The sequence below is a fragment of the Lontra canadensis genome, unplaced genomic scaffold (assembly GCF_010015895.1).
Source record: "Lontra canadensis isolate GAN:19392208 unplaced genomic scaffold, GSC_riverotter_1.0 scaffold7, whole genome shotgun sequence".
Taxonomy (NCBI): Eukaryota; Metazoa; Chordata; class Mammalia; order Carnivora; family Mustelidae; genus Lontra; species Lontra canadensis.
Window position 1 is genome coordinate 28445255 of NW_022631001.1, and position 12175 is coordinate 28457429.

At 38.9% G+C, this 12175-nt stretch overlaps 1 protein-coding gene across 1 annotated transcript; it reads right to left on the bottom strand.

The window, feature by feature from the left end:
• Window positions 1-10480: 10480 nt before the first annotated feature.
• Window positions 10481-11809, bottom strand: LOC116865128 (hemoglobin subunit beta-like). The gene is made up of 3 exons (XM_032853273.1): window positions 11648-11809; window positions 11303-11525; window positions 10481-10696 (listed from the first exon to the last, which is right to left on the bottom strand). The coding sequence occupies exons 1-3, from the start codon at window positions 11737-11739 to the stop codon at window positions 10568-10570; spliced, it is 444 nt and encodes a 147-aa protein (XP_032709164.1). The 5' UTR covers window positions 11740-11809; the 3' UTR covers window positions 10481-10567.
• Window positions 11810-12175: the final 366 nt, after the last annotated feature.

The following is a 12175-nucleotide window of genomic DNA, read 5'->3' on the forward strand; positions in this document are numbered from 1 at the left end:
TCCTGTGTTGTTCCACCCCAGATGACACAGCCAACAAGTGCTTTTTTTCTCTGCAGTGAAAAGCAGAGAGGAATATTTATGCATGAGATCTTTAGTGAGTGATCTCCCATGAGAGCTCTCATGCTGAGATGTTCAGCTTACCTATGCCCTTGTGACAGGGAGACTTGGGCTGAAGACTCTCAGGTTCTGACATCAGCCTAGTGTTCTCCCCCCACTTATTCACTCACTGAATCAGTACATTCAGTATTTATCTAATATACATTTATTGAAGGGGTGAGCGATTTTTTTCTCTTCCTTAGAATGTAGCATAGTAAAGATCAAAAAAGGAAGGCCATGTGGTGCATAAACAATGAATTCTGGAACACTAAAAAGAAATTAAATTAAAAATAATTATAATAATAATTAAAAAAAAAAAAAACGAAGGCCAATGTGGCATAGTCCAGAATTTTAAACAGCCTCCTTTCAATAGCATTAATTGTCTTCTTCCACACATTGTTTTCCTGCTTGGGGTTCTGGCCCTGGGAGTCATCATAAAAGGGTTAAAGGCTCTTAGAGTGTAGGCAGGTGTTTTAAAGTCTACACTGGCTTTTATGTTTCATTTCATCTTTCCAACATGTTCAATTAGCTTCAGATTCTGGCTTCCTGTTGTGACCCATTCCTCATCTTTGTTATCTTAGCACACCAGGCAGCCCTCAGGCTACCCTTCTTCTGAATGCACCCTCTATCAGACACTGTCAAACCCCTTCTAGAATCCTCTCCTCTGTTGTTTCTTGCCCTGAGCCCCAATCCGTGTGAAATAATTTCCCCACTATTTTTATTTGCCTCCTTCCTTGAATGATTGGAGTCTTTACCTTTTGAAGAAAAGTACGTATGCCTTGATCACTTCTTTTCTATCTCATTTGAGTTTTCCTCAGAGTCTTTGTTCTTGGTCTTCTCTCTGCCTAGAATTATCTACTCCAAGTACTTTGCACAAAACCTCCTTTCATCATTCAGGGTTTTACCACTTAGAATTCCTTTTTCTTCCTTGGTGAAGAAGTTCAAGGTAGCTTCCTCAGAGGAACCCTTATAACCCCACCATGAGTGCCCCCATCCTCTCCAATAAATTACTCTCCTAAAAATACCCTGCTTTGTGTTTATACCACTTCTTGTATGCTGGTTTCCCATGAGATCTACTGGGAGCTCTAGAAAATCAGGTGCCATGTCTGGTTTTTGCTCACGGAAATGCAAAGTGAGGTTTAGCATGGAGTGGGCATTTATCAGATAATTATTGAATTACTGGAATACTCTATGAATTCAAGCTGCACATAAAACAAGTTAAAGCAAATGCATTGTAGGAAAAAAAAAAAAAAACCATGAAGGGGCACCTGGGTGATGCAGTGGGTTAAGCCTCTGCCTTCTGCTCAGGTCATGATCTCAGGGTCCTGGAATCAAGCCCCACATTGGGCTCTCTGCTCAGTGGGGAGTCTGCTTCCCCTCTCTCTCTCTGCCTGCCTCTCTGCCTACTTGTGATCTCTTTCTCTGTCGAATAAATAAATAAAATCCTAAAAAAAAAAATACCATGAAATCTCAGCACTCGTATCTTAAAGTAACACATCTGATCTTTGTTGGCCACATGATACCAAACATTGTCTGCCTATAAAAAGTTTACATAATACATAGAACAGATGCTGCCTTAGGCATTCCTGTTGACCTTGGACAAAACACTCGGACTCCAGATATGATTCCTATCATCACAGTCTGACCCAGACATGGAGTTTTGGCCCTGGAATGCTGACAAAAGATTCAAACATTTTGTGAATATAAGCATGCTCTCTTACAAGCTTTTTCTCATACAAGCTTTTTCAGCCTAGCCACAAAGGTTACAGGTGCTGCCTCAGAGAATAACAACCTTTTAGCAATAAACGAGCAACAAATATTGGCGATTGTTTCTAAATTCTGTTTTGAGATAGGATGAGAATCAGGAGAGGATAGTGTTGATGAGAAGAATAAATGACCATTTCAAGAGGGTAGTAGTCACATATGTCAGATGCACAATATGGTTCATTTGTATTGAAAAGGAAAAAACATAAAACGTCATTTTCCAAAACATCATGCTGTGATGCCCCCTCCCTGTCAGTGTGCATAGTATTTCTTTCTGAATTTCTAGCAACCAGAGGAATGCCTAGCATGACATAGATAAGTAGTGAGGACACACAGCAGTCAGTTGGAGTCTAGGCCATGATGGGATTCCGGCAATTGCTCTCTGCGCTTTGTCTGGAATGTGGATTTGGAAAGCATATCTGTGATCAGATTAAACAGATCATTCTTTCAGAGGAATCTTTCCTTACATCCTCCAGTTCAAACTGGCCTCCATGTTCAGGCATCTCTGTCTTTTTTTTCTATTCTTTGGACATTATCCTCTGATTACTTCCTGCCTTTTTCAGATTAAGTAGGGTAATGACCAAGAGTCCTTATTTACTCTAAAGGCCTAGAGGAGGAGTGTTGGATGCAAAAGTTAGATTTTTTATCATTATATTGAATAAAAAATATTTCTGTTGGCCAGAATAGTCCAGGTTTTTGCTTGTCTACTGGTATCATTGTTTAATGACACCTACACGCAACATGCTTTGGACAATAAATTGGAGGATCTCACTCTTGACCAGGTAGTTCTGCTAATGGTCTCATCTGGACACCAGCAGGAGGCAGAAGAAGCCCATTGAATTTTCACCTCCTTAAGGCTGCATAAGCTGCTTTGCTTTACAGCTGGTAAGCATAGGTGAGGCCAAGCAGTTCAGAGTCTTGGTACAGCTAAAGAGATAAGAACCTTCTATAACACTAGTACAAAAATTTGGTGTTCAGGTGTTCTCAGCATGTTAGCATTGGTGTCAACTTTTCCACCACAAACCCAGTATGGGCTTAAAACCCCAGATTATAGGAATGGTGACTATTATTAATTTTGTAAATGTTCTCATTACTGAGTATTACTTGTGCATCTATTCTTACTATGTATTTTATTTATTAGTTTACATAAGATGACTATAAATAATAATCCCACCATGACTGAAATATTGAAAAATGATTGTGCATAATTTAGAACCATGATAAAAAGTTCTATTACATGGTACATCTGTTTAACTGTAGTCATGTGGGTATCTGAGAAGGTTCCATTAGGATTTGTATGGTTGTATTGTTCTATGGCCTAGAGGATCTCCATCAAGGAAATGTATCTGTTTTAATACTTTTTCTACATTTCAGACAAAGTCAGACAACTGATAAAATCCAGACAGAATAAGATGTTAAACCCTGAGTAAAAGATTTAAACTAAGCTGGAAAGTGCAAATGGGAAGTAAATCTAACTTTAATGATACAAGAGTAAGGAGCTAAAGTTTCAAGGATAAATACTTGAAGTGTTACACATATTTTAAACTGTGCCCTGGAAATTACAGGATAGACCAAGAGGATCTAATTCAGCCCCCTCCTTTTCAAGATGAAGAAACTTGCAGGGTTCTAGGAAATGCAGGACTGGAATACACACTGCTAGGCTCCTGCTATTCTCTAGGGCATTTGGATGCCTTCAGTGTGGCCACCAGAATCTCTCTCTTCCTTACTGCTCTTGTTCTCTCATCTTCACTTGTGGAGAAGAACAGCTTGGTCAGCAATAAAAAATATATATATACTTCCATATTAAATCAGCAAGACCTTCAAAAGAGACCTACAAAACCAGTATTATACAGATTTTATATATAGGTATTATACAGATTTATAGTTAGATCTAAAATTAAGATTTATTAATGGTAATGTATATTACCATGATCATCATAACCCGCCCACTAACTTACCTTCATGTAACCACCAGTTTGTTCTCTATAATTAACAATCTGGTTTCTTTTTCATTTTTGTTTATATTTTCTTCTTTGTTTGTTTTGTATCTTAAATTTCACACGTGAGTGAAACCATATAGTATTTTTCTTTCACTGACTGACTTATTTCTTTTAACATTATACCCTCTGGATTCATCATAGATTTTGCAAATAGTAAGATTCCATTCTTTTTTTTTTAAAGGTTTTATTTATTTATTTATTTATTTATTTGAGAGGAAGAACTGGAGAGAGTGAGCAAGCACTACTGGGGGGACAGAGGGAGAGAGAGAAGCAGGCTCCATGCTGAGCAGGGAACACAATGTGGAGCTTGATCCCAGGACCTTAAGATCATGATCTGAGCTAGAAGGAGATGCATACCCAACTGAGCCACCCAGGTGCTCCAAGATTTCATTCTTCTTTATGGCTTAGTAATATTCCACTATATGTATGTATATGTGTGTATATATATCATATGCATTATATATATATATATATATATAAAAGAATATGTGAGATATCTCACATATTCTTAATCCATTTATCTATTTATGGATACTTGGGTTACTTCCATAGCTTGACTATTGTAAATAATGCTGTGTTAAACATAGAGGTACCTGTATCTTTTTGAATTAGTGTTTTCAAATTCATTGGGTAAATAACAAGTTGTGGAATTATTGGATCATATGGCATTCCTATTTTTAATTTTTTGATCGAATCTCCAACTGTTTTCCACAGTGGCTGTGCCAGTCTGCATTCCCACCAACAGTGCATGATGGTTCCTATTTCTCCACAGCCTCTTTAATATTTGTTTCTTTTGCTTTCAGTGTTAGCCATTCTGACTGGTGAGGTGATATTTCACTCTGGATTTGATTTGTATTTCCCTGATGATAAGTGATGATGAACATCTTTTCATTTGTCTGTTGGCCATTTGTATGTCTTCCTTGGAGAAATGTCTGTTTAGCTTTCTGTCCATTTTATTATTACTATTATTATTTGGGATTTTTGGTATTGAGTTGTGTTAGTTTTATCTATATTTTCGATATAAACCCTTTATCAGATACCTCATTCGCAAATATCTTCTCCCATTCCATAGGTTGTTTTTAGTTTTGTTGATTGTTTCCTTTGCTGTGCAGAAGCTTTTTATTTTGATGTAGTCAATAGTTTCTTTTTGTTTCTATTTCCCTTGCTTGAGGAGACACGTCTAGAAAAATTTTGTTATGGTTGATGTTAGAGAAATTACTGCCTGTGATCTTTTTTTATGGTTTCCAGTCTCACATTTAAGTCCTTAATCCACTTTGAGTTTATTTTTGTGTATGGTGTAAGAAAGTGATCCTTTTTCATCCTTTTGCATATGGATGTCCAGTTTCTCCAACGCCTTTTATTGGAGAGACTGTCTTTTTCCCACTGCATATTCTAATCTCCTTTGTTGAAGATTAATTGAACATATAATCATGGGTTTATGTCTGGGCTTTCTATTCTGTTCCATTGATCTATGTGTTTATTTTTGTGCCAGTAACATACTGATTCGATTACCATGGCTTTGTAGTATATCTTGAAATCTGAGTTTGTTAGACATCTAGTGTTGTTCTTCTTTTTCAAGATTGCTTTAGCTATTTGGGATCTTCTGTGGTTCCATACAAATTTTATGATTATTTATTCTAGTTCTGTGAAAAAATGCTGGGTTTTTTTTTGTTTTGTTTTGTTTTTGTTTGTTTTTGTTTTTTTTTTTTTTTTAGGGATTTCAGTAAATGTGTAGATTGCTTTGGGTAGTTTTGCAATTTTAACAATATTTGTTTTTTGAATCCATGAGCATGAAATGTCTTTACACTTGAGATCTCTTCTTACTTCTACTTTTTTTTTTCCCTGAGGGCAAAGATATCATTATTTTTTACCTCTAAGACCTAAGACAGAGGTTTATATTTAACAGATAGGAAGTCTATAACTGCTTGCTGAAAAAAAAATAAATAAAAAAATGTCAAACAGAGAAAGACAATTATCATATGGTTCACTCATATGTGGAATATAAGGAATAACGTAGAGGACCATAAGGGAAGGGAGGGCAAAGTGAACGGGAAGAAATCAGAGAAGAAGACAAATCTTGAGTGACTCTGGACTCAGGGAAATAAACCAAGGATTGGAGAAGGGAGGGAGGGTGGGGGAACGGGGTAACCGGGTGATGAGTGTTAAGGAGGGCATGTGTTGTGATGAGCACTGGGTGTTATATGCAGCTAATGAGTCTTTGAACAGTACATCAAAAACTAATGATGTACTTATGTTGGCCAATCGAACATAATAATAACAATAAAAACTAAATCAAAAAAAGAATTGTGAGTCATCAAATTACTTCTGTGATGCACATACAGGAACAATTAAAGACTCACAGTTAGGTATGTAATTGTGTGTTTTCCAAGGGTGATCTGATATGAGAAAAACAGAAGAAAGAGAAGATAGAGAAGAGATGGGGCAATATCATACCAACTTACTAGCAGGCCAGATGAAACTTCTAGCAATTCTTTTAATTATCTTTAGCAAAGAAAGAAGTAGTCATTCTTTATCTGAGAACACTTAGGAAAGAATCCTATCAAACCCTGCTTTTTCACCAACCTCAGTTGACTGATTGTTTGTTTCTTTGTTGTTTCCAGAATACTCCTTGGCTTCCAAAGCCCCTTTGGTGGATGTCTCCTTTGCCTCCTTACACACTGAGTTATAGCTGGATACATGGTTCTGCGTAGTCTTCAAGAGAATAGGTAGTTCATCCGAAGTCCAAAGTCTGAAGAAGATAAACAAGATCTTTAGGTGTGTGTCATTTCAAAATTTGAGAAGTTATGAGAGGCCCAAGAATCCACAGGAAAATGTTTCTGGGCACTCTGGAGGGTGTAGACATCTTTTTGAGTATTTCAGTAGCATTGATTCTATGTTCTTCTTCTATTACTATGGCAATACTCAGCAACAGTAAAATATAAAGGAGACCATCAGATGAACTATCCATCTGCCAATTGACTTGCATTTTTATATTGATTAATGATGTCTCTATTTGTTTCTGTTTTGCTTTATTTCAATGGGATTTTTTTCAAACCCCTACATATTCAATTATTTTTCACTTCTGATTTGGTTTACCAGTTCTCAAAACTTTGACATACAAATGACAAATGTTTCCCTACCTTGTTGATTCCAGATGCATGTAACAATCCAACTTTCATCTGGATCTGACTCCTGTTAATATTGCTGCCTTGATACTATTCAGGTCTCTAAAAATAAGGGTCAAAAACTCTCTAGTGCTCAATATTTCTCTCTTAGCCTAAAACCTTTGGGATTTAGGAAGAGACATTAAATGAGTCAACTCACTCTTTGTGAATTATCACCTGACATGAATTTTTGTGAAAAATAAAAATAGGGAAGTCATACTTTATAACTCTTCTGTGTCAGGTGGTGCCTGACATCATGTCTGATCTTTCATATTCCATGGTAGACCTCCCAAGTTCCCACTGACAAGATTTCCAGAATTGAAAGGGCCCACTACTGGGTCTCCATCCCTGTTTGCTAGGTGTACCTAGCAGCAGTCCTGGGCAAAGCCACTGTCATTTGCATTGTCCACACAGACTCATCTTTGAGCCAGCCCATGCGCTACTTTCTGGTTAAGCTGGCAGGAACTGACTGGGGTCTTTGTTTATCACAGTATTACCCAACAACTGAGACAGCTATGGCTAAATTTTATAAGTATAATTGATGTGCCCGTGTTTTCCACCTCCATGTTGTCCATATCCTGCTTTCATGGAGTCAGGCATGCCTTTTGCTATGGCATCTGATTGCTTTGTGGCCATCCCTAACCTTCTGAGATATCTCTCAGTGCTCCTCAACAACCAGGTAGTGAAGATTGGAGTGTTTGGTGGATTCCTAGGGCATTCTTCACATTCCTCATGGCTGGCATCTCTTTGGTTTTTCCTACTGCCATGACAATATCCTTTCTCACTCTTACTGTCGAACCAGGATGTGATCCAACTTCCCTCCTGTGTCTCATGGATCAACAGCCTCTAGGCTTTGTTGGTCATCTTCCTTTACATGGGCCCAGAATTCCTTTTAATAGTGCTTTCTTATATTCTGATTCTCAGATCTGCAATGGCCATTGCCTCCTACAGGGAGCCGCTCAAAGCTCTCCCACCACTGTGTGTCTCACATTCTGACAGCCCTGTTACTTCATATCCCTGTGCTAGGCCCTCCCATTATTCACAAGTTTGCAAGGCATTCCTTCTCCTTCATCCATATCATCACAGGAAGGTGTCCATCTTCTTCCTACCACTGATGAACCCCATCATTTATGGCATCAAGACTGACTGGATCCACTGAACCACTATCAAAGTTTTCTATCTATTTCAGATAGAAATCTTGTATGTTCTCAGCCAGTTAATTCCCCATCAGCTGGATTAGTTGTGACAAAAATCTCAGTTCTTGTTCATTTCTAATGTCAACCCCTCACGTGTATCTGAGTAACCCCTTTCCTTTTAGTTGTAAGAACATAGTAAATGTATTCATTTAATAGCACCCAGAGACAAACAACCAGAAAATAAAAATCAGTCCTAGAAAAGAAATCAGTAACTTTGTAAAGCAAGTTGCAGAAGGAAGAATAATTTGGGAACAACTCTGGCTCTTACCCATTTTATGAATGTGAATACCTGAGATTGTTCTGTACTGTTTGAAGGCTATTAAAGTGAGAGACTGTTTTCCATGAGGCTACATGACTTTCAAACAAGAATAGTAATCTCTAAGAACGACATACACAGGCTGTGTAGTCTGTCCCTCTCTTTCATCCTTCTCTACCTCATGCTAATGTTAGTAGTGAAATAGAACAACAGCCAGATAGTACTGAATTTTGCCAGAGGTGGGCATTTACCTCTTGGAGACACTATTCCTCTGACCAAATAGCTCTAAAGGGGTGCTTATTGATTTGTTAATTAATAATGTCTACTGACCCTTTCCCAATATTGATGTGACATATTTTATATTGTGGATAATTAAAAGAAGCAAAAGCAGGAAGGGAACACTTGAGAATTTGGATGGTAAGAGGCAAAATCTGGCAATACAAGTAAAAACTGGAGTTACATATCTGATGGAGTTTGTTTCTATAATAAATCCATCTTTAGCTTAAATAATTTTGCACAATTCTGCTTAAAAAGAGTTCTCTTCTAATAGAATCCTCACCAAATTATAGAATCTGGGCCATTTAATATTATTAGTGTTTCCCATCTATTTTCAGGCCCTTCATTAACCTATTGGACCATCCTTATCCCTGCCTGCCCACTCCCCCACATCATTCTGATTCCCAGAAGCCATGTGTAGCCTGTTTTCTCTTAGATGCTTACACGACCCTTCTTTCCACTTTACTTTTATGTCTTCATTTATCAATACCAATCCTATTGTATCCAGATCTGCAAGACCTTTGCTCTTCTATGGTTTCTCTGCATATAAAGTCCTAACACTCAGGTCAATATCAAGTGTGAAGGCCCCTTCAGCGGATAACCAAAGCTGTCACCAAGGCACACTTCTGGCTCCCCTCTGATCCTGAAGGCTTAGGATATTCTCATTTATGTATTTATAAGGACACCTTGTGTGCATCTCCATTCTGAGTTTGGGTGAAGATTCTATATTAATTTAATTAATCAATTAATTTATTTACTAGTGGCAGTATTTTCATGGTCTTTCTAACTATAGTCAGAACTAGAATGCTTGAGGGGACAAAGACCACTTCAAGGTCATTTTATGTCCAGCATCTAGCATCCACATAAATGGCCTTTGACTGAAGTAATGAAATCAGGGTATGTTGCTGTTGGCAACACTGTACTAATAACAAGAAAGACAGAGTAGACGTCAGAGGTATCAAAAAGAGGTGGAGGTGGGAGCAGGCCTCCAATAACTTCCTGGCTATACATGCTAAAGCATTTTCAGAAGAAGAGGATGCCATTTGGTGTAAACTCATGATGAGATTGCAAGACAGCAGTGAATATCAAGCTGCCAAAAGTTCCTTTTCACATTTGCCTTAGTCATATATTGAACAAAATATTACCAGTTACTTCAATGCAGACCATGAAAGGCACTAAGGAAGAGCCTCTGAAACTCCCTCTCCTGCTATGTGAGAACTTCATGCTGGTCTCCGCTGTAAGAGGATGGAAGGAACCAAGATAAGAGTGATGGGGAGGATGAGTAAGGGGACAGCAAATCTTGAAGGAAAATCAGAGAGCAACGGTGGTGTCTTCAGGCAGAAGAGCTTAGTGGATTGAGGGTTATGAGGTTCTGGACAACTGGGGAGAAGGAGGACATATAAAAGCAAAGCTAAATAAAGATTTGACTTAAATAAATGATAGGAAAAATCTAGACCCCAAATCAAGCTGCAACCTAAATTCTTTTCTAAGGGAAAGTCAAAATTGTCTGCAGGGTCTCTTTGCCACATATTTGACTATTTACAACCTCTCCTTTCATGGAGTCCAAAATACAGATATATTTTCCCAAGATCTCAACTAGCCCCTCATTTCTTTATGTCTTAAACTCTTTTCCCTCCCATGTCCTTAACAATTCCAGTGAGAGACACAGGGATAATTTAAATAAACCATTGCAATGAAAAGAAATGTTCTTTATTAGGCAAGAGCCAGGTGCTCAAAGCACTTTACAATTTCCCCAAGTTTGGGTGTTGGGTTCTGGGGACCAAGGGACTATTCCTGGAAAACAGGAAAGGGAGCTTAGTGATATTTGTGGGCCAGGGCATTGGCCACACCAGCCAGCACCTTCTGAAAGACAGCCTGCACCTGTGGGGTGAATTCCTTGCCAAAGTGGCGGGCCAGCACACACACCAGCACGTTGCCCAGGAGCTGTGGGGAGGAGACAAGAGACATGAGCCTGGTTAGCCAATAGACTCAGCTGAGACTCAGCATTTTCCAGCCCCATCCATAACCCCAAGCTGTGCCCCCAGAATATAAGGAGAAAGAGAGTTGGGTCTCGGATGTTATTCTCTATGTGACTTCAACCATATCAGCCTGATTTTACATTTAGAAATGTTTCTCTCCTTCTGCCTTAATGCCAAGCTTAAATTATTATGGTTATTCTTTCCACCTAGGCAAAGAAGCAATCAGATTTTATCCTCCTTATTTTCAAAGGAAGAGACAATGGAAAAGGTATTAGAAAAAATGATTTGGAATGGATTGAAAGCACTTTGTAAATAAACACTCGAAAGTTTAATCAGAACAATGAAGAAAACATATTGCAGAGAACAAGAGGAAACAATTGTGAGCAACAGGGTAAAAGGAAAAACAAAACAAAACAAAACAAAAAAACCACAGTCCTGAAGAGTCCATACTAATGCTATTAGAATACCTCCTTCCCACTCTAAACAGCACCTAACGCCCATACTCTTTCTGAATACCATCAGCTTGACCTTAAAAAGGAAGAAGGAGAACATTGAGGATCTGCAGACTCACCTTGAAGTTCTCAGGATCCACATGCAGCTTGTCACAGTGCAGCTCACTGAGCTTAGCAAAGGCACCCTTGAGGTTGTCCAGATTCTTCAGGCCATTAATAAGGGAGTTCACTACCTTCTTGCCATGGGCCTTCACCTTGCGGTTGCTCATAATAGCATCAGGAGAGGACAGGTCCCCAAAGGAGTCAAAGAACCTCTGAGTCCAGGGGTAGACGACCAGCAGCCTGAGGGGTGACAATAGCACAGAGGGCAGAGGAGTCAGAGCCTGTCAAAAACCCAGGGGACTGAGCCATTTCCACCAGCCCAGCTTCAATTCATCAGCCTGCTTTGCTACCTGGAGACCAACCTGCCCAGGGCCTCACCACCAACAACATCCACCTTCACCTTGCCCTGAAGGCTGAAAACAGCAGCCTTCTCCTCAGCAGTCAGATGCACCATGGTGTCTGTTTGTGATTACTAGGGAACATGGCTGTGTCAAAAACAAGTGGAAGCAGCAGCTGGCCCTGCTCTTCCTTTTGTGCCCAGCCCTGATCTTGTCCTCCCTGTGGCTGTGAGATTGGCCCAAGTCTGGGTGTGGTTCTGCGACTGCCATTCCTCTTCTTGGTAATTCTGACACCGGCTTATGAGTCTGAATTCAGACCTGCTGTCATCTCTCTAGGTCCCTAAGTCCCATCAGCAATACAAATTGCTAAAAAAAAAAAAAATCATTCTCCTTGGCAACAATATTCTTACAATTTTGAAAATCACAACCTAGTAATCTAACAGAGGGTGTCTCTTCAATTTTCTCATGAACAGCAAAGAGACATTTTTCTCAAGTTTAATTTGAAACTGTACATCCTAGAATCAGAGTCTTGGCTTCAGTCTGGGAGCCTTT